The 23,109-nt window shown below is 37.3% G+C and overlaps 2 protein-coding genes across 4 annotated transcripts in view; one reads left to right on the forward strand and one right to left on the reverse strand.

Annotated features, from left to right (window-relative positions):
• Positions 1–23,109, forward strand: part of LOC141487456 (uncharacterized) — a 92,542-nt gene that overhangs the window by 58,225 nt on the left and 11,208 nt on the right. Inside the window, exon 1 of one of the 2 annotated variants that reach the window (XM_074186544.1) lies at positions 13,153–16,576. The exons of the other annotated variant lie outside the window; for it this stretch is intronic. Within the exon in view, the coding sequence (XP_074042645.1) occupies positions 14,846–16,066 (1,221 nt within the window). The 5' untranslated portion in view covers positions 13,153–14,845 and the 3' untranslated portion in view covers positions 16,067–16,576. Of the gene's footprint in view, positions 1–13,152; positions 16,577–23,109 lie in introns of those variants that run through there. 2 annotated transcript variants of the gene reach the window in all.
• LOC111508872 (cytochrome P450 9e2) overlaps positions 12,025–23,109 on the reverse strand; it is a 49,355-nt gene continuing 38,270 nt past the window's right edge. For both annotated transcript variants that reach the window (XM_074186542.1, XM_074186543.1), the window contains 2 exons: positions 21,633–21,872; positions 12,025–12,572 (listed from right to left, as the gene is read on the reverse strand). In XM_074186542.1, the coding sequence (XP_074042643.1) occupies positions 12,136–12,572; positions 21,633–21,872 (677 nt within the window). In that variant the 3' untranslated portion in view covers positions 12,025–12,135. The remainder of the gene's footprint in view (positions 12,573–21,632; positions 21,873–23,109) is intronic.

Consider the following 23,109-nt stretch of genomic DNA (forward strand, 5'->3'; position numbering starts at 1 on the left):
GAATCGTTAATTGATTTTTTATTTGTTTGAGATATATTACGAAACGAACAACTCAATTCCAACAGAGGCGTAACAAATATCACTATATATGAGTACTCAGTTGTTCTGAAAAGTGAAAGATTCAATGAATCTACAAAAGGAATATTTTAACGCATAATGAAGTGGCAGGTATATTTTGCAAGATATACAATATGTGATCATTCGGTACCAGTACCAAGTACCAGTAATACTGAAAGCTTTGTAAATTCTTCATGAGTTCAATTTCATTTTGTAATCACCAAATATCATCTGAACCATACCTTACTCGAAAAGACATTTCGTATTGTGTAAAGGTCGAATGCTTGCAGGTCTGTGGAATTGTTCTGTTCCTGATCTGATTGTCAGTTCAATTTAGATGTGTTCACTTCAAATCTGGAATTCGATAAGTAACTGTATGACATGTTTTAAGAAAGTGTGAAAAATCATTACAAATTGTGAAAAGAGGAATGGAAATTTCTATTTCCCTAATCTAATTTCTACAATAAACTAACAATGATTGTATTAGTTTGAGAATGTCCGTATAGAACGAAACTGCAGTAACGTTAGTTAGAAATAAAAGTGGTAAAAAACATAGAAATTTTAATTTTTCTTTTCATTGTGATTTCCTACCACGTAGTAACGGCTACATCCATCAATTCATTCCATATTAACTGGTTAGTTTGATCAGAAGATTTAAAAAAAAACGACTTACCTCCGCTTTGCCAAGTTTTCGATAAATTCATTGCGTCTTTCAAAAAAGTAAAATGAATTGATAGAGAAAATGTAATGAAGAGACAAAAAACTGATGACATTTTTGAATATATGTGCAATTCGTGAATTCCTTGAAAATTTTCTGATCCAATACTCATTTTATCTTGGATATATCTTCATAAATATGAGTATAACACTTCACTATGAGATTTTTACTAATTGGGACTCTTGCCGTGAAAGCTACAGGAGAAGTGGAAAACAGGAATTTCTTTTGTGAAGAATCTGACCTGAACGAATATTACATTTAGATAATTTGATTCACAGCCAGTCTTCAAGTATGCCCCCTTACTATATGTCTATATGGTGTCTTTGTTTGACCATCTGTCCTGCTTGTGACTTTCCTGCATAGATATTCAGGTGTAATGTTTTTGGTGATTTCATGGAAGAACAACGTGAATATAGTAAACGACAATTAGATATATTCAACTAATCCATTTCTTCAAGCATTTCATCAGTTCGGACTTCTATTGTCTAATATGATATAAATTGATTTGAAATTCCTGAAAGAAACTGTAAAAAATTGAAAAGATCAGCTGAAAAAACAATTTTATCAAGAAAAAACTGAAATTACAATGGGATAACATGCAAGCAACAACAAAAAAAAACACAAAAAATTGAACTATCAACACGAGTTAAAAAAATTGGAAAATTATCAACAAGAAATGAAAATTGAAAATATAAGATTGAAAGATTTCAAGCAACGAAAGATCACCTTTCTACCTCTTTTTTGATAGAAAGAATTATTATTGCTATTCAACGTGGTTTATGCTGCTTCGGTCTCTGGAACTATTCCTCCTTCACTTAATTTTGATGAGATCAGGCGTTGCCCTAATTTTCAGTACTGAACTAAAATCTCTTCGAAACAAGCCGAGATATGTGAATATTCATCAGTCGCCTATCAAGGTTAATTCGCAAGTGATTGATCCACCTTTTTCTTTTGCAGTATGGTCAATGAACTTAGGTCATTCATGCCCCCCAAAAATTAGTTGCGGTTCTCGTGGTTCTGGTTTCCTTTCAGTGGAAGAGCTTCATGAAGCAAGAGACGAATCGATACCTCTACGAAACCCTTCATCACTTGGAAGGATCGATCGCAGCTTGGGAAATGATTCTCATGCAGATTATGTGAAACACGTTCTTCCTTACGAATCAGTAGAGAGTTGTCCTGAAAACTTTGAGAAGAAAATTGGATAAGATAATTTAGGAAATACTTGCTACATGAATAGTATTTTAAAAGTGTTGTTCGTAACGAAGAATTTCAAGAACGAGGTTTTGATGATGAACGATAACAAAAATTTTTCCTACATATTCACCAAACTCAAACACCTGTTCATGCAGCTGAAGTTTCGTGAGAATGTATCATCTTTCTCTCTAACCGATTTCCTGAAGTCAGTCCACTATATACTCTTTAGGACAAGAGGATTTTTCCGAATCCTTGGGGTTCTTGATGAATATTATTCGTGAGCAAAACAATAGCAGAATCAATACTCCTGACCGCTCTGGATTTAATAATTCCGTACAGTCTATCTCGTCTTGTGATTGTAAATATTTTACTGGAAAAAATCTTCACTTGTTTACTTTGTAGTAAATGTTTAAGAGGTAGCAAAAACGAATGTGAATTTCTGGAACTTCAACTAGCGTTTCCTAATATGACTAATAACCAGTCAGTTCAAAACTTATTGTTAAATCATCTGAAAATGGAACTTTCAACAGGTAATGATCGTCTGTATTGCCAAACATGCGCCAAACTAACTGACTGTTAACACTGACATAAGCACGAAACTCCTACGAAGGTTCGAAATAGATAAACACTTCAATCTAGCAGACCACTATTTTAATATTTATGCAGTCATTGTTCACTGTGATTCTGACGTTGAATTTGGTCATTATTACGTCTTGGACCAAACTGGTTTGAGTTTGACGATAGTCGTGTCAAGTGTTCTGGCAATGTATTGAATTTATTGGAACCTCTGGAGACACCCTACATTTTGTTTTATGAGAGAGAGGACATTGCCAGATCAAGATCTTCAGATGATGTGGTGTTGCAGGTTTTCCGGGTTTTCCTGCAGCTGAAAAAGCAAATGCGCTACTGGAATCAATGAAGTCGCCCTGGAGCGCCAAATAATTTTTATTGTTGTTTTATAATTCAATGTTTCATTGAAGTTTGAGTTAGATTATCTTAAGAAAGAAGATTCCAAACCAAGTTACTTCATGACGTTTCGATTGTTAGTATCCACAATCGTCTTCGGGTGATAACTACATTTTTTCAAGCTTCTGTAAAATTCTTTCCCAAGAATTTTGGACTTTTACAGTACGAAATGCATCATACTTCCATAAAAAAGAACCAGTAACCATGTCACAATAGTTAAAATGTGATAGAACCCTCGATTCAGACAACATTCATATTCAAGTTCATTTCATTTTAATGTGGACATTTCATTCATTTTTCCTAGATTATATCGAACAAATTATTTATCTGAAACTTACATGTGGAGTATTCGACAAATTCAAATCATTCTATGGATATCTGTTAATTTCCAAGTTCTATGATTTCAAAATATTTAGCTGGTGGACCTAATCATTCAATTGAATGAAAACACTGAATATCGGTTTTCGTATGATTTTCATGACGAGTAGTATAGAGAAACAGTTACAGAAAATGTAGCTTTATTTTATGAACGTGCCTTTTTCCCCGCAGCTGGCACCCCAGTTGGAATATTCTATAACATAGAACAAACTTACATACAAAATTTCAGCCTCAGAAAATATATCGGCACCAAGAAACAGTGATGAGAAGGTTATTTTCATATGTTAATGGGCCCCTTTTATCCCCAAGGGGGAGCACTAGTTGAAATACTTAGAAGTCAATTTTCATTGCACACCTACAATATAAAATGAACATACATACAAAATATCAGGAGAAACAGTGATGGAAAGATAATTTTCATATGTAAACACTCCCCTTGGGGGTTACCACAAGGGAAGCGCCCCAGTTGAAAGCGCCCAAGTTGAAATATTTAGATATCCTCTCATATAGCACATCGGCAACATAAAACATACCTTATTACAAAATTTCAGTCCCCGAAAATATAGCAGTATGGATAATATCACTGACGATCACTGAATTCAGGCTGCGTTTATCGACCACCTCACGATACACAATATAGGGCACTATTCTCTTCACTCACAAATACAATTGACTTTCTGCAAATCTATCATCCCAGTGCCAAAATTTCGAAATTCGGTGACTTCAATGTTCACAATCTCGAATGGCTCAAATTTTCAAATATCAACGAAAAAGGTCGCGAAGCTGTGGCTTTTGCAATATGCAGCGGACTTACTCAGATTTTAAATGAGCCAACCAAGATTCCTGACCTTGATGGAGAATATGCTAGTCTTCTGGATCTATACCTAACAACCAATTCACAAATTTACATAGTAATCTGACCACAAACTCAGTGTTGAGTGAATTATATTACTTAAAATAAACGCCAATGAACTTGCACATTTTGCAGACTTTTCAACCTGTCTCAGAAGGAAAGGGTTTTCCTACTTGGAAGATAGCCTATTTCCAAAAAGGACAAGTAAAATCTTCTGGAGACCAGTCGCTTTGGTATCAGTGATATCAGTGAGAAAGTTTTAAACCGCCATATCCTTGAATATTTGAAACGCTTCAACATATTGAGCGACCATCATTATGGCTTTCGGAAACAGAGATCAACAGGCAACCTTCTATCGAATGTCACTCATATTTGGAATAACGAAAAATATGGAGCGTCAATAGCTGCTGCGCTTGATATTTCTGAGGCTTTTGACCATGTGTGGCATGAGGGTTTTCTGGCCAAACTTCGATGATATGGCTTGTCAAATCATTTTTGTGCTTCCTGAAAGTACGTTCTTTGTAAGTGAAAAATAAGGAATAATACTTCTATATACATTTTTATACTTTTTACTTTTTTATTTCTCATAATGATCTCCTACCACATAGTAACGGCTTCATCCATCTTTTCATTGCCGGTATATCTATCAATTTTTGGATAAAACCTAGAATCCAATATATTGATTTGCTAACGAATGCACATTTGTCTCGTCATTCCATTTGAATTCCAGGATATCGGCTACGGAGGCACATCTTCACCGGCAGCAGGAGGTTGCATTTCTCAATGAGGATCTAGAGGTGATTTCGAATTGTGGTGAAATGAACCACGTTCAATTCAATGCCACAAAAACCCAGGCATTGGTTTAAAAAAATAATAAGTGTCTCCGAACCGATATAATGTCAGAACAGGAATTTCCGCTCTCTGCTTCGATAAGTTTGTTGGGGGGTTGGAATGTACATCGAAATATATTGGCATAATCATGTCGCTGAATTTGCAAAGGCTGCTTCTCAAAAGTTTGAAACACTGTTCCGAACCAGAAGATTGTACAAACCTCAGCAAACTTTGATGCTTCATAAAGCTCTGATCATTATTGTAAATGAGATGGATTCTTATAATTTTATCGGTTTCAAAATAGACTTTGACTTTTCTCGTAATGACTTTTATTAATAATTTTTAACAACTGAACTCTATACAATAGTTACCAAAAACATAAAACAAAATTATTCCTATAGGGAGATAAAATATTAACATCGATATATTATAATAAACAATTCCAACATTCTCCCCCCATTTTGCAATCTAATTGCAAAATCATTCCAACCCAAAACGCTTCGGTATCTTCACTCTTCTTCCAGATCTTGTTATTACTTGTGATGAAGCCGTCGCATCTTGGTGTCTTCTTTCGCATCTATTTTCTCCCTCTTCATCTTCTCCTTGCTGTGTTACCTTTCCATTGTATATGCTATTGTTTTCTACGTTTCGATTTTCTGGTATCTCGTTAGTATCCCCTTCTCTAGTCTCCTTTAATTGGTTCTCCGTGTCTGCCTCAATTTCTAATGGAAACAATCGCTGAAGAGGACGAATTAATTCCCCTCGTTCTGTTTTAACACGTGCTACCCTTTCTATTCCATCTCTTCCTGGAAACAGTTGTAAAATTTTCCCCAATGGCCAGTTTACTCGTTTTTTGTTGTCACTTCCAATGAGTACAATATCTCCAATTTTAAGTGAAGTTACCCTTTTTCGACCAGTATGGACTAATTCTGCCAGATATTCCTTCCTAAATCGACTACGAAGGCCCTCTCGAAGTTTTTGCAGATACTTGTACCTTTTCAGTAGATGACCTCTATCAACCATATCCAACTCTGGAGTATCGGTGCTTGAATTTGAACTGATAAACATCAAAGGCGTTAATGGAATCAGATCCTCTTCGCTACTTGAGATATATGTGAGAGGTCGAGCATTAATATTTGCTTCACAGTCACACAAAACAGTCATGAGTTCTTCGTAATTTAACGATGATTTTCCCAAATTACGACGCAATAGTTCCTTTATAATTCTGACTATTCGCTCCCACCATCCTCCCCACCAAGGAGCAGTTGGAGCATTGAAAATCCATTTAATTTTTCTAGTTGTCGAATATTCTTCAATCTCTTTCCACGAAATTTTCTGCAGCAAATTCCAAGTACCTACAAAATTCCCACCGTTATCCGAATAGATTACAGAAATATTTCCTCTTCTCGCCACGAATCGTCTGAGTGCCATCAAGAAATCCTCAGTAGACAGGGATCGCACTAATTCAAAATGTACTGCCCTGTATACCGCACACGTGAAGATAACAATCCAAGATTTCTCGCCTCCTTTAAGAAAAAGCGGTCCTGCCAAATCCACACCAGTTACTTGGAATGGTGAAGACTGTTTGATTCTATTCAAAGGTAACGGTGCATACGGTGTATCTGCGGGGTTTTTCTTATGTTTCATACAAATCAAACATTTTGCCACAACATCCTTGACAAACTTCCTTCCTTTCAGTATCCAAAATTTTTCTCTCAATAATCCTAGAAGAGTTTGGACTCCTATATGACAATGTATTCGATGTTGTTGTCTAATCATTCTTTCTACAAGTTCGTGTTTGTATGGCAATATAATAGGATATTTGAAGTCAAATGAATCATCACTTAGGATTAATTTAGTTTTTACCCTCAACAGACCATCTTCTCAACGAAACAAATTGATATTTTGAAGAACGTCCATATTTTCAGAAAAACTTTCATTCTGTATTGCTCTGAATAAACAAATTTCAGCATGTTCAATTTCATCGAAAGTTAATGGACCTGATTTTCTATGATTCTCTTTATTCGCATTATAACAAAATCTGAATAGCCAAGCAATCATCCTAGTAATTTTCGTGAACACAGAAAAATATTTGAATATTTGTGTAAACCACTGGTTTTGATTACTGACACAAGAAGTTACAGTCTTTTTCCTTTCTTTATCAACTTCATCATTCGTACAGTAAATCTCTACGTTTGGCCAGTGTTTTGGATCATTCTTCAACCACTCTGGTCCCTTCCACCATTGTTTCTCAACCAAAGTCTTACTCGAGCAACCTCTTGAAGCAACGTCTGCCGGATTTAAGTGACCAGGTACATGTCGCCAATCATTAACATTGCTCACTGAAGTTATTTCTTTCACTCTGTTACCTACGAAAGTATTCCAGTAACCTTGTGTTTTAATCCATGTGAGAGCAACCATTGAATCACTCCAGAAGTATGTTTTCAGAACACTCAGTTCATTCACACTTTTTACAGTTTTCCAAAGTCTGACCCCTATAACAGTGGCTAACAATTCCAACCTAGGTAGGGTTATATTTTTAGGAGCTATTCTTGATTTGGCCTCAACAAGTTCAACAAACACTCTTCCTTCCACTACATTTCTTAGAAATATGCAGCAAGCATAAGCAGATTTACTAGCATCCGAAAACACATGAATCGTTGCATGGTCATAATCAACTCTTTGGCCACTACTGAGTGATCTTGGAATTTTACACAGACTGAGATAATGTATTTGTTTCAACCACATATCGAACGGTTTTACAATATCACTTGGCAAAACTTCATCCCAAGCAACTTTTAGATTCCAAATTTCTTTTAATAATAATTTTGGAATAAGTGTTACTGGGCATGTAAAACCTATCGGATCAAATACTCTATGTGCTGCTGATAGTATTCCTCTTTTCGTTCTTGGAGTGTTTTCTAATTGAATGAGTGCGTTTACATCACACGAGAGTTCATCATTATGAAAATTCCAAATCAATCCCAAAACATATATATTTTCATTTTGAGCTACTTCATCTTTCATGCCTGAATTGGAATTGGAAGTCCAATCTCTAAGATTGAAGCCTCCCAAAGACATTAATTGTTTGGATTCAATAATAAATTTATTCATATCTTTCTCAGAATCAAAACTACATAAACAGTTATCTACATAAAACGATTTCTCCAACAAATAAGCTGTGTCTTGGAATTCTGGAGGTGATCTAGATAAATGGTAGTTGATAGTTGCAGCTAAAAGGAATGGACTACATTTCAAACCAAAAACTACTCGACGATGCCTAAAAAATTTTATTTTTTCATATGAATCATCTTGCCACCAAAGAAATCTTAGAAAATCCCGATCCTTTTCAGTAACACTGATCTGTAAAAATGCTTTCTCAATGTCAGCTGTTACTCCTATCTTTCCTAATCTGAATTTAACTAAAAGTGATGGGATTAAATCAATCATATTTGGACCATTTTCTAGACACCCATTCAAAGATACACCTCTCTTATCAGTTGCCGAAGCATCAAAAACCGGCCTCACCTTTGTGGTTATACTGACTTCTTTAATGACAGCGTGATGTGGTAAATAGTGTACTTTTTTGTCCTCAGCTTGTTTTGCTTCCTCAATAATTGCCAGTGTTTCCCAGTCATGAAGAATTTTTTCATATTCTTGTAATTTACCTGTATTTCTTAACTTTTTTGTAGTAGACATCAACCGAGAATTGGCCATTTCATCATTTCTCATTATTTCTGGATGACCTTCAATCCAAGGTAGATGAACTTCATATCTGTTCTCCTTCCAAGTTATCGTTTGATTAAACTTCTTTAAAACTTCTTCTCCATGTTCATCTTTGGTTTTGATATGTGCAACATCTTTTATTCCTATCACATCCAAATTCCATAGATCTGCAATGGAAAACTCAGTAAAACCGGCAAATATAGTAGAATATGTCGAACATTCACTTACTCTCTGACCCATTATTGTCCAACCCAAATAAGTTTCGAGAGCAACGTAGCCATTCATCAAATTTTCGATTTTTCCTGTCAAAAGCTTACCAAAAACATCGGCTCCTAATAATAATTGTATTTCATTTGAAACATCAAAGTTTCTAGTATCACTCAAAATTATATTTCTTTGTTTCAAATAGTCTATAACGGATAAATCAATCAAACGAGGTAAGTTGTTACATATTTTCACTTGTTCCACCACATTCACTTCTGTTTCAAACGTATTATTTGGATTTTGAATAATAATATTATACACATCATGTATTTTTGGTTCTGACTGAAACCCACCAAAAATACCTTGTACAATATTTTCCTGACGAACACTATCCAATCGTAATTCAGCTGCACATTGTCGTGAAATATATGATCTTTGCGATCCTGAATCAAGTAACGTTCTAATCAATTTCTGTTTGTCATTATTGACAATTTTGACAACAACCGTTTGCAATAGAGTTTCGTTTGAAAAATTGTTAGTTAAAGTATTTTCAACCTTATTGTTTGGATTTTTATCATCTTGATCAGTGATACCTTTCTTCACATGCAAATTAGGACATAAAATGGGGTAACGTTTCTTTGAACATATCAAACACCTAATTACAGCTCGACAATTCTTACTAATGTGATTCAATTTTAAACAAGAAAAACATCCACGTTTTTTCATTATTCTAGATTTTCTTTCAATTGAAAGACTTTGAGCTTTCAAACAATCCTTACTTGCATGTGAATTCAAATCGCAGAATAAACAATCATTTTGCTTATCTTTTAAATAATCTTTGGGATTAGCTGTGTACAAAGCAGCTGCTGTATATAATTCGGGCTCACCTTGTTTTGGAAAATATTTATTCTTACTGTCATGATATTTGTTGTGCTCGTGTCCTTTTCCAAATCCTTTTTGTGCCAAATTTATCCGTTCTTCTGACTCAACCTCCATTTTTAAAAAACCTAATAACATATTCAAATAATTAGTACCTTTGGAAGTGTCATTATCATCCTTCTCATTTCGTTGTTTGAAATTACGATGTCTTTCCCAAGTTCTTAAAACTTCTGCAGGCAAAGCCGATTCTACAAGAGGGAAAAGCATAGCCGCATATTTTTCGCTAGTAACTCCTAGGGATTCCAAAGCTCTTAACTGGGTTTCAAGTTTATCATACAGATTGGAAAGAGACATACCTGTTTTAGCTTTTGAAGATTGTTGCAGTACAAGTTGTAATAGTTCCCTTACGTAAACTTCGATTAGGAATTCGTCCCTGGCAAAACGAGTCTTCAACTGGTCAATGGCTTTAATGTAATTGGGCCCAGACGGGGGGTAACTTTCTACTAAATCTCGAGCAACTGAACCACTTTCCGTCGCTTGTAAAAGATACTGAAACTTGTCTTCACTATCTATTTCTGGGTCGTTGTAAATCTTCTTGAATTGTCCCCAGAACCCAATCCAGTTCTTCACGTTCCCATCGAATTTCTTCAGTTCTATTCTTGGTAAATGAAATTTTCTCTGAATTTTCTCCGTTATAGAGAAATTGGCACAGCTCAAATTATCTTCTTGGGTCTTCGTAATCTCGTTCAATCGGAATTCGCATTTGGATTTATATTTTATCAGTTCGTCTCTGTAATATTCTACCTCGTCGTACTCCTCTTCTAATTCAATATCATCGATGGCTTCTAATGACAATTTTTCTTTAACTCCTTCATCTGCCTCGAATAATCTGCTACTCTTATCCTCCAATTGTCTCAGTAGAAACAGTAAATCATCTTTGGTCGAATCTCTCAGCTTCAAAGCTCCATCAAGCGCTTCAACAGATTTTTTGAAAAGTCTCCTCAACTGCTGCCTATTTTTCTTCAAACTATCCATCTTTTATGTCCTGTCACGGTCGCCAAATATTGTAAATGGGATGGATTCTTATAATTTTATCGGTTTGAAAATAGACTTTGACTTTTCTCGTAATGACTTTTATTAATAATTTTTAACAACTGAACTCTATACAATAGTTACCAAAAACATAAAACAAAATTATTCCTATAGGGAGATAAAATATTAACATCGATATATTATAATAAACAATTCCAACAATCATATCTTCTTTGGAGTATTTTCCACATGTATAAAGCTGCGTATGGAGGATACCGTAAAGCTGCTGGATTTCATCCACAAAAGAAACATGAAAACATGAACATCACTAGCGACCTAGATACTCTGTAACATCGAAAAAATGAAGATTTATCTCTCTTTTATACATAGATACATTCACAAGAAGTGTTCAAGTGACTTTTCATATTTGATTCCACCAATAGCGATTAGTATCAGAAATACGTGACGGACTGTGGCTGCTCTTCGTTTTGAGCTTCAACTCGAACTTCACTGTTCGAAAACTCTTTCATTTGAGGAACTGTGTTTATGTGGAATGAACTTCCTGAAAACGTATTTCCAAATGAATTTAATTTACGGCGATTCGAGTCCAAGGTGAATCGCTACTTTCGCTTAGGCACCGCTCTTAGAGAGCCTTAAAGATGTTTTGTAGTGTTTGTGTTTTGTCTTGGGAAGGTATAATTATCATCACTATCATCTTATAGTAGACTATTTCACCAATACGATTGGTCGGCATCTGCAGGATAGGAAGACGTGACATTTTTCAACTGATTTATAGACCTGAGTGACAGTGAAATTTTCAATATAAAAAACGTTAGGGATACATATTACTTCTATGAATATTATTCAAAACACACACATATGTACGTATATAAAGTCCGTCCTTCTTGTGACGGACGCATTCTCATATATCTGTTTTTGAAAATACGATTTTGACCAACTATCGATCACCAATATTTTCATTCATAAGATTGTAGTGCTTTGACTTGTTCACTGCTAGTTCTCCGTTGTTGACCAAAGGAATATGGAATATGGAAGTGGCTCTCTCAAAAGTGGACCGGACTGTATGAAGAAATATAACTGATTGTTATCAAGATACATCACAAAAATACAAATTAGTGAAATCACGATACATGATAGAAAAATGCTTTTGAATGAAATCATATGCTTCTTTGCTCAGAACCGTAATATAATGTCTGTTATACAATATCTTTACAAAAATGTGTTTTGACTATAAAATATCAATTTTTGTCAATCAGTTTGGATTTTGTAACATGATTCATTTTTTTAATCTTTTCAATCCTAACCAGAAACCACCTTCAGCCCCTAAGTTGAAGGTTTTTTTAGTGAGTTTCAGAGGAATCGGTGTTTTCTCTGTTGGAACAAGTTCGAAATGTGACAAAATGTGGAAAAATACTGTCTTGATTTCCAATAAGCCGAATCTGGACCCAATACAATTCCGTGGCCCCGCACCAAATGGCATATAAGCCGAAGGATTGATATTGCCTTTATTTTCCTCACTGAATCTTTCTGGATCGAAACGCAGTGGGTCTGGGTAATATTTGGGATCAAGATGTATACCAATGATAGATATAACCACTAAGGTATTTTTTTCGATATGTAATGGCTTCTCATCTGGGCTTGCAGCTTCTATTATATAAGGTTTGGTACACACTCTGTCTGTTGTTATGAGGCTTGGCCATTTTCTCAATGATTCTGAAATGAATTGAACAATATCAGTGGAAATGAATATTGAAAGAGATGATAATACTGTATATTCATTGCAACTTCCCACAGTTCACAATGATCAGAACTAATCGTTACTTGCCAAACTTTTCAAAGGTGGTTTTTTCATGAATAAAACAATAAAAATGAAGTATTTTGTTTACGGAAAAATAAGTGAAATGGTATCTTCATCACCATGTCATTTAAAAATTCACAAAACCTCAACATATAATTCATTGCATAATAGCTTCCTTATGCATGTTCGTACTGACTAAATTCTACCTATTTAGTGCTTTATAGAATATAATAATCTGAATGATATGGCCTTCTACCTACTTGATGACTAATAATTTCATCTGTATGAAATTATCAGTCATCAAGTCATCAAGTCATCAGTCATATATATGATTCAATGAAAAATGTTTGAACATTATGGAATGACTTTAATAAACTTATTAAATGAGCATGTAATAATAATAATACTATTTTTATTTTCCATTTCAAATTTGAAAATTGTATTGAATTCGTCAGTACAGGTGAGTAAAATGAAATATAATTGAACACACAAAAAATTTAAGACTAAAGATTAGGAAAACAAATAAACGAATGGACGGATAACATGTTACATTTTAGAAATTTCCTTTACAGAATAGGAACACTTTGTCACTAGAAAGTCCTTCAATTTGTTTTTAAAATAATAGAGTGTCTCACACTTTTTCATTTCTTCGGATAATGAATTGTAAATTCGGGGAGTAGAATTATAATGAATTTTATACAACTAAAATGAACTTGTGTGATGAACTGTTTGGAACCTTCTTAAAGATGATCACTTGGTGATCATCTTTAGTCAAATTGATCTTCCTCTTGGAGATGATCACTTGGTGGTCGAAACACGTGTCGAGGTGTTAAAATAACGGTTTGGTGTTGGGAACAATAACTCCAGTAATATTTTTTAACTTAAAGGAATATAAAGATGGTTTTGTTGGCGTGTTTTGTATACGTATCTGGAGTTGTTCGGTGTAAAGTTACTACGATTTTCTTTTACGCATATGCAGAATTGAAAAATCAGCAGTGACGGAAGCATGAGGGAGTTAGATTCTTGAAGTGATCTCTACAACTTTGACTATAGTACGAATAATACGCGTCTGCGCAATGAAAACATCTGATACGAGATGGATAGGTCTCAGAAGTGCACCCCGTATCTTTGTCTGGAATTAATTTGAGCATAATATAATTTTAATTGTTTCTCGATAAGGACGAGTTTGAGATTTCTGAATTGATATGTGTAGGAGTTTAATTTGGATTGTAGTGTTCGACAGTGATTATTCCATGTGAGACACTTATCCACTTCAATGCCTAAAAACCTGACTTGTTGAATAATTTCTACATAAATGCAAGTTTTTGTTGATATTGTCATATCGGAACAGCTTTTCTGACGATTATGGAATCTAATGGATTTCGTTTTTCCATGTTCAGGTGAAGGTTTGCACTGAACCAATGATTCCCATACGAGAAAGTCTCATTGCATTTATCTGACAGAAGTCTGATTTATCTGAAATGATCAGTGACGTATCATCTGCATACATAGTGAAATAATACTGAACTGGTTAGGCATCCAAATCGTTCAGGTGTAATATAAAAAATAGGTCCAAAAACTGAGCCTTGAGGGACACCAATTGTGTCTGCTCAATTTGTAGACACAATTTTGTCTATAGAGATCACAAAAGATCCCAACATGGCACACATTCAGTTCATCAGTTTCTTATAACACAAGTCATCTGCTGTTATCATTGGTTTTTTATTTGAGTATCCGTGCTAATTATTGGAGGAAATTTAAAACCTATTAGGTACAGTATGCTAATAACCTGTTAATAACCTGTTAATAACCCGTGGGTTGGGCTACCTATCGGGCGCGTCCCCAGGTGGCGGATAGGGGAACGGCCAGGGGACTGGAGGTCCTATCCGGGAAGCCAATGTGGCCCAACGGACGGGGTTGACGGACTCCTGGTCAGTGGCAAAAATAAGTAGGATGAGGGGAACTAAAACCCCCCAAAAGCCCTGCAAAACATGCCACCGCGGACCAGCCTACTCAAGCTAAGATGTAAGAAATCGTGTCGGCAGCTGAATGGCCGCAGGGTTATATGCGGTTACGAACGATCCCCTTGAGGAACCGGGCGAAACCTCATTGTAACTAGCCTTCCTCTGGTAATGCGGGGCTCTACTAGAGGTGACCAACCCTTCCCTTGCTACTCGTGGGAACATATATGGAAACTAAACGTATGAAAAAAAAACCAACCAATCCCGAGGCTGGACAGCAATGCTCACCTCAATTTAGGGCGGGGGCTGGAGATGAACAAAAATGCTCACCCCAAGCTACCGCTCAGAAAGAGGCTGGACATAGCAGACCACTTCGCGATGCAACGCAAAGGCCAAGGCGTAAGCGTATCAGCGGCGCCGAGGCCAAGAGGAGGAAGAGAGCGAAAGAGGCAGAAGTGGCAGCAACTATGAGTGCACCCTCCACCTCTCCCACTCCATCCCCAACAACAAGGGCACCTCTTGCGGAGGGCGCCAAGAGCTCCGCCTTGGAAAAAGGCAAGGAACCGGCTGCCACCGCAGGAAAGCGCCCTCACGCGAGTACCTCCACGGAGGGAACCCCAAGAAGGTTGAAGAAGCTGCGCAGCGACAGAAATGTCGCTGCACCTTCCAAAACCTTCGTGGATGCCGCCTTGAGACACCTCAAGGTAGCCATCATAGATGAGACTAACCCGTACGGTAAGGTTACCGCAGAACGAGAGAGTCTCATCAAAAAACAACTGTTGGAGGAGCTGGACAAGATCATCTTCTCCGCCTCCAGCAACAACAGCAAACCGCCCACGTTCAAGTCGTGGACATACTCCGGTGAAATCATCAGAGTGGTCTGCGATGACGACGTGACGCTAGAGTGGCTGAAGAAAGCCACAATGAATATTGAGCCATGGGAGGAGGCATCACTTGCGGTCGTCAGTGTGAATAAGCTCCAGAAGCTTACCAAAGCCTCACTCTGGATCCCGGAGGACGTCCACAAGACGACATCCGGTGAAAACGAGAGAGTGCTGGGTCGGCTAAAGGCGCAGAATCCTGACCTGAAGGTAGCAAGATGGTGCACCTTCCATCATGAGGTTAAGATGAACCCACAAGGACACCTCTTCGTCTTCGGGTTCGGAGAAGATGATATGGCTGTCCTGAAGAAGAAGTCGATGAGGTTAAGCTACGCGTTTACCTCACTGACTATTAGGGCAACAATAAAAGAAACAGAGGGTACCTCTGAAGACCCTAGGTCCTCGGAGGTTGAACCACCTAAAGTGGATATTGACCCCAAGGCCACCATGGGTCCCGAAAAGGAAGTCGAAGCATCTGAACAGATGACATTCGATGACCTGATGGAGGAGGCACCCAAAAACAGCGAGGCCACCTCCCCCTTAGCAGGGGAACAGATGGACCTCTAAAGGAAAATTTGTATCCAACAACTGTCTCATGGGCAAGGACGTTGGAAAAAAAGTAAAAATAATACAATGCAACCTCCAACACAATAAGGCGGCAACGGCAACACTATGTCGCCAACTTGATGTATTGGAGGAGGCAATAGCTTTGATCCAGGAGCCCTGGATAATAAAGACCAAAATTACTGGTTTCAGTAGTTTAACTGGTCAAATTTTCAGCTTACCAAGCAACCAGCAACCTAGGACGGCTGTCTACGTTTCTAGGAATTACAGAGCGTTTCCGATGGCACAATTCAGCACCTCAGATCTCACTGCGGTCAAAGTTGAATGTCCAGTTGGGAAAGGCGTTGATAATCGCATCGGTGTACCTCCCTTCAGATGCAGCCACCCTACCACCGACCAGAGAAATGGGAGTACTAGTGGCCCACTGCCTCAACCAGAGAGTGGAGCTCATATTGGGTTGCGACTCAAACTCTCACCACGTGAGCTGGGGCAGCAAGGATATCAACGCCCGAAGTAAGTCACTATACGAATATATAATACAGAAAGATCTAACAATCTTGAACAGAGGCACGGAGTCAACATTTATTAATGCCCGTAGCCAAACGTTAATAGATATCACGCTCACGACAGCCGAAATATCAAACAAAATCCAAGACTGGCAAGTCTCGGACCATATCTCTATGTCAGACCACCGCTGGCTGACCTATACGGTAAGCCAGGATCTCAGGACTACTGTGAAATCCCGTGACCCGAAGAGGACGGATGTAGCTCTCTACAATCGACTCTTAAGAGGAGCTCTGCGGGAAACAGAGGTCCTGACTACTGGCAACAATGAAGAACTGGAAAGGTACACGGTATCTATCCACAACAAAATAGACACTGCCTATAAGGAATCCTGTCCAATGAGGATGGTTCAAACGCATGGCACAACCAACACATGGTGGTGCCCTGAATTGGAACACCTCAGGAAGACAGCGAGAACGACCTTTAACAAGGCAAAATGTACAAGACTCGAAGAGGACTGGGTTATATATCAAGCCAACCTCAGAGAGTTCAAAAAAGTCTGCAGACGAAAACAAAGAGAAGCCTGGAGAGCCTATTGTGAGGCAGTCGAAGACTTTCGACTAGCTTCTAGGCTACAGAAGGCACTCTCAAATGACCACCATAAGACTATCGGCATCCTGACGAGGGAAAATGGCGACAAAGCCGCCAACATCCAGGAGAGTGCTGAGATTCTTATGGAAACTCACTTCCCAGGTTCAGTCTTTCCTGGAACGGCGAACTGGACGGATGTACCAATAACACCCTCACAATATGACTGGCAATATGCTAGTACAGTAATTGATGAGGACAAAATGAGATGGGCTATATCGGGCTTTTCCCCCTTCAAGTCACCAGGGCCTGACGGTATAAGACCAGCCCTACTTCAGTGGGGACTGGACACTCTTATGCCACACCTGGTTGGAATATTTATAGCCTCTCTAGCTCTGAGGTATATTCCCAGTAAGTGGAGAGAAGTAAGAGTAGTATTTATACACAAACCAGGTAGGATGGACTACACCCTACTAAAAGCATTCCGATCAATTAGTCTCACATGGTTTTTCTTAAAAAGCATGGAGAGGCTATGTGAGCGGTACATAAGAGATGAAGTACTTGTTATCAATCCACTTCATCCAAATCAGCATGCATATACCCCGGGAAGGTCTACTGATTCGGCCCTTCACCATGTGGTTGGCAGAATCGAGAGATCATTGGACAACAAAGTATCCACCCTAGGTATATTCATAGATATTGGGGGAGCGTTTGATAAAACAACCTTTCCAACAATTACCCAGCAACTACACTCCAGGAATGTACCCCTGGTAGTAGGAGAATGGATACTCCAGATGCTCTCTAGCAGAGCAATAAGTATTAATGTAGAAGACATCACAGTTAAAGGACTGGTCATGAGGGGATGTCCACAGGGATGGGTCATATCACCCCTTCTCTGGAACATAGTTCTGGATACCCTAATTAATCACCTTAACAAAAATGGATTCTACACAATTGCATACGCAGATGACATAGTTATCTTGCACACCGGCAAATTTGTAAACACACTGTGCGATAGAGCACAGAATGGGCTCAAATTGATAAAAACATGGTGTAAGGAACACTCACTGTCGATCAATCCCAAGAAGACTGAGATGGTCCTTTTCACCAGGAAAAGAAGTTTAACGGGCTTAAAACCTCCCGAAATCTTCAAAAGCCAACTATATTTCTCTGAAGAGGTGAAATACCTTGGTATTATCCTCGACAAGAAGCTAACATGGAACTCTCATCTACAGAGTAGAGCAAAAAGAGCATACGTGGCTTATGAGCAATGTCGGAGGACAGTGGGACGCGCATGGGGTCTTTCACCCCGTGTAGTCGCCTGGATCTACACTGCAATAGTAAGACCTATGTTAACGTATGGAGCCATTGCATGGGGACCGAAAGTTCTACAAGCAACGGCCATCCAAAAATTATATCAAATACAGCGACTGGCTTGTTTTAACATCACAGGAGCCATGAGAACAACACCAACCGCCGCAATGGAATTAATCACGGGTCTGACCCCTCTGGATCTGTACGTTAAGGAGGTTGCGTTAATGGCCATGGTACGATTGCATACGGCTGGTGTAAACCTAAAAGTAGGAATGGGTCGATTGAGGCTGGGCCTATGGCGGGAAGCGCTTACTGCGCAACCTCTGCTGCAGGCAACAAGTGATGCAATTGAACCCAGGTTTGGGTTCAATAAACCCTACAAAATACAAATTAAGCAGAACACAGAGTCAGATGCTACAAATGCAATACGGATTTATACAGATGGCTCAAAAACCAAAGAAGGTTCAGGATGTGGAGTATACTCCAGATCACTAAGCCTAAGGATTGAATGGGGAATGGGAAGAAATACCAGCGTGGTCCAAACAGAACTGGCTGGTATCTCAATCGTCACAAAAGAAATAACCTAGAAAAGAATTTCTGGCAAAAACATAACAATCTGCACTGATAGCAGACAAGCACTATTAGCCTTGAACAGACACCGTGTTACTTTAGGGCTAGCACTAGAGTGCCACCAAGATCTAGCCAAAGCCTCGGTAGATAATATTATCCTGAGGTGGGTTAAAGGGCACGAAAGGAGTAAAGGTAATCGCATTGCCGACTCTTTAGCCAAGGAAGCGGCTGGACTAAGAATTTTAGGACCAAGTGGCACCCACGGCCTGATAACTTTGACAATTGCGGAACTAGTCAAATGTTACACCCATGCTCAATCTTTAAAGAGATGGGATGAAATCAAAGGATGTAATCTTGCCAGGATCACCTTGGGCGACCGTGGGAAGCTGGCGCCGAAGAAATATCTGGCGATGACCAGGAAAAATATACGCCTTACAGTAGGATTTCTGACTGGCCACTGTCAGCTAAGGAAACACCTACATAATATGGGGCTAGTGGACACACCTCTATGCAGGATGTGTGAATAGGTAGATGAGACTGTCAGGCATGTCCTGTGCGAGTGCCCGGAGTTATCGTCAATAAGAGAGTGTGTGTTCGGCGAGGCTTGGCCTACACCTGCCGATATAAAGGAGATGTCTCCCAGCGACCTGTCCACCTTCCTGGAATGGACAGGATGGACGACGACCTAGGAGGACAACTTCTCGGGAGGATGTACAATGGGTCACATGTGGCCTAAGTGCGTGGGCTTACACTCACCCTCCCTACTCTACAGATACAGAACCTGTTAAGGATAGTAATTTTTGAATATTTTTAAAAAGTTGGACGGAACTTTGATTGGTCGATAGATTTTTTACAAACTGCGAATCACCATTTTCATGAATTGCCACCAATTTTCCAGTTTTGAGTTGATCTCGAAATATTTCGGTTGAAAGAGATAAATTAACCATATGTGTGTGAGAAAAAATAAGAAATGGCAGGGATATTTTCAAAAAAAACATAGGGAAATCGTCATACACGCACGAAGATGCATTTTTCAGTTTTCGTTGTAATATGTTAAGTAACTCCAATGGAGGGGAAGTATTCCATTCTATTCGTTCAATTAGTAAATTTTCCAAATTCTCGATTCAGCATTCCAAAAGATGGAGAATGAATCATCTCTTTTCACAAATGTTATACGTCATAGTCGTGGTGAAACTCATACATGAATACGTTATAGATTTCCATCAGGTATCGGCCAATTCCATCACATATGAAGATTATTGGATTTTTACAGGTTCTTGAACCCGATTCCAAAAATGACTTCGAATGTTTGCTGTTCCATCTCATCTACGATATATAACGCTCATCCAAATTAATTCAAATACTTAATAAAATTATCTAGGTACTCATTTGTAAGTTTTCTATCTCCACTATAATCTTTGTTGAAAATATCTGTCGAACGTCGATATCGTGATCACTAAAAATTGTAAGTCTAATACTATATCGATATTGAGACTTGAACTTATTGTTATACTCCGTTTTGATATAATTCATCTTCCACGACTTTCGAAATTCTTATTCTGTAGAATCATTTGAATAATCACATTGAAAGTTTGATGAAGACAATTCCTGGATGTCAATTAGAAGGTTTATTGTAGATATCAATTAACGCTCTACATCATCTCTCTGCATCTATTTGTTTCGGTCGCTGCCTATAATTTGTGGGCCCCAGATTCTCAGTGACAAAGTACTGGATACCAGTGGATCCTGAACGTGCTGTCAAAACTTATAAATTCAAAGGGGGAGAAGTGAAATTGATCATGGATGCAACGTTTTTGGCTTCTGGTATCATCTAGTTTGCTACTTGCAGCAAAAGCTTCAGGAAGAGACAGGAAAGAAACAAACTTATATTAGAAGATCAAAACTTCTGTTTGCAACGGGTCGACATACGAAGTCAATTCGAATGGCATAAAAACTAAATAGTTACCGAACGTCGGTAGTTTCTTTTCATGGCATGAGCGGGGGGTTTGTTTTTTCAAAATTAATTTTATTTTTCATAAACCCACATGGATTTTTTTCATTAGTAGTAAAGCGTACCTTAGTACATCAGTCTTTTATTTAACTGTTCGGATTGACTTCGTATAGGCTATATCACATGTATCTTTCATTTTCGCAGTTTCAATTAGTTTTCATATTAAAGATTATCGAAATGAAATTTTTCACTTCTTCATTAAAACGCCATAATGAAGGTGTATACCAAAATTCAGCTCAGTAGGAATTTTTTCTCAGAAAATACTTAAATGACTGGACTGTATCCCAACACTGCGTTTCATTCAAAGTTTATGAAATAAAATCTGGATTTCGAATCATTTCTAACAACGCAACATATAATCATCATAAATTTCTACTATCAATAGGTATACATTTTCATTTCAAATGAACTTTTTTAGATAAGGACTCAAATTCTCCCTTCCTCAGTTAATAAAAAATTTCGAAGATTTCTCTTGGATTAAAAAAAAAATAATTTCGGTATTCTCTCATATACAATATATCTGAAATATTTTTTCTGAAAATACTTGCAATGTTTCATAAAGAATTATTAGCCTTATCTTACCTGATACAACCATATCCATATATTTCATTTTCAATAAAGCTTCATAGGTTATTTTTCCTTCACATGCCACTAGTGTCTCCTCAATTTCGTTCCTTAGTTTTATTTGAATATCTGGATTCAGAGCGAGCTCATACGACATGAAACACATGAGCGATGAAACAGAATCAAAACCAGCGAAGAAAAAAATCAAAGCCTGAGCTGTTATGTCAGTATTAGTAATTTCTTTGGTATGACCTTTTCCTGAAAAAAAAACTGAGAATGAACAAATTTGCACAGCATTTTGTAATATTAATAATATTGATTTATTTTCCCAAGAAACATACAATGTTTAAAGCAAGGAAAAAAAAAACAATAATTCAAAAAACAAACTATAATATAACTAAGTACGAACAGAGCACACAAAAAAGATAAATCAGAACTGATACTTGAAAAAAATGAATATACATACGTATACACACATATATACATACATATATATTTGAATATGATTGTCAACATAAACATAAATGCAGTCATCAGATAATTTGTCTATACAAACCACAAATATTTTTCCAAATTGATCCGGAATTTGTGTTTATTGATTTTTTTGAAAGCGTTCGGTATACCGAATTTTGTTCAATATTTGTTTTCATTTTCATTAATTTCAAATTGTCTGAATATCTTCTCAAAAATTTGTGTTCGTCACCATTGATTTTGAAAGTCAAATTCGAATGTTTGAGCTTATTTTTGGCCTAATGAATGACGGTACATGATTTGAATTTATGTAAGGATGACAAATCTAATAGTTTTTTGGTTTATACAACTTGATTGTAGGCTCCTTGTAGTTCAACTTGTATATACACCTTATAACTTTGTTCTGAAGTTTTTAAATTGGTTTCAATGAGGAATTAATTGCCATTCCCCATACTGATATAAGATATTGAATTTTGAAATATACAAATGCAAAATAAATCAATTTAAGGTATTTTACCCCTAGTTTATAATAATGCAAGGTAAGGTAAGGTAATGTAATGCAGAGAGGTAAGGTAAGGTATCCATTTTTTAACGTTCACGAAAAAGTCAAGTATGAAGAATTGCCGTAGTGATTATAGGTTTTGGTAATTTTTGAGCTGGCAGAATTGAATAAACAAATATTGACTTTTTATATTCTTGACAGCAGTAATCATTCATATGAAATAAATAATAATTGTCATTTCCATAATATTATGGAAGACGCTTAATTTATATCATTAATAGAACAATACCCAAATTTCACAATGTGACGTTCAAGTTTATCTGGTGACATTACCTTTACATCATTCGGATATATCCGCTTTTTGATTGTTCGGAGGTAAGAACGCAACGCAGAAAGTTGAAAGTAGCCAACTTGTTACCTTGCGTTACCTTGCCTTACCGACGTTACCTTACCTTACTTTTTATCCAGAACACAAGTACGTTTTCTCAATACTTCAACTTTCTTACCTTACCTTACCTCGTT

The sequence above is a fragment of the Leptinotarsa decemlineata genome, unplaced genomic scaffold (genome assembly GCF_025532065.1).
Source record: "Leptinotarsa decemlineata unplaced genomic scaffold, Ldec_3_MD MMD2_P_RNA_scaffold_2, whole genome shotgun sequence".
Classification (NCBI taxonomy): domain Eukaryota; kingdom Metazoa; phylum Arthropoda; class Insecta; order Coleoptera; family Chrysomelidae; genus Leptinotarsa; species Leptinotarsa decemlineata.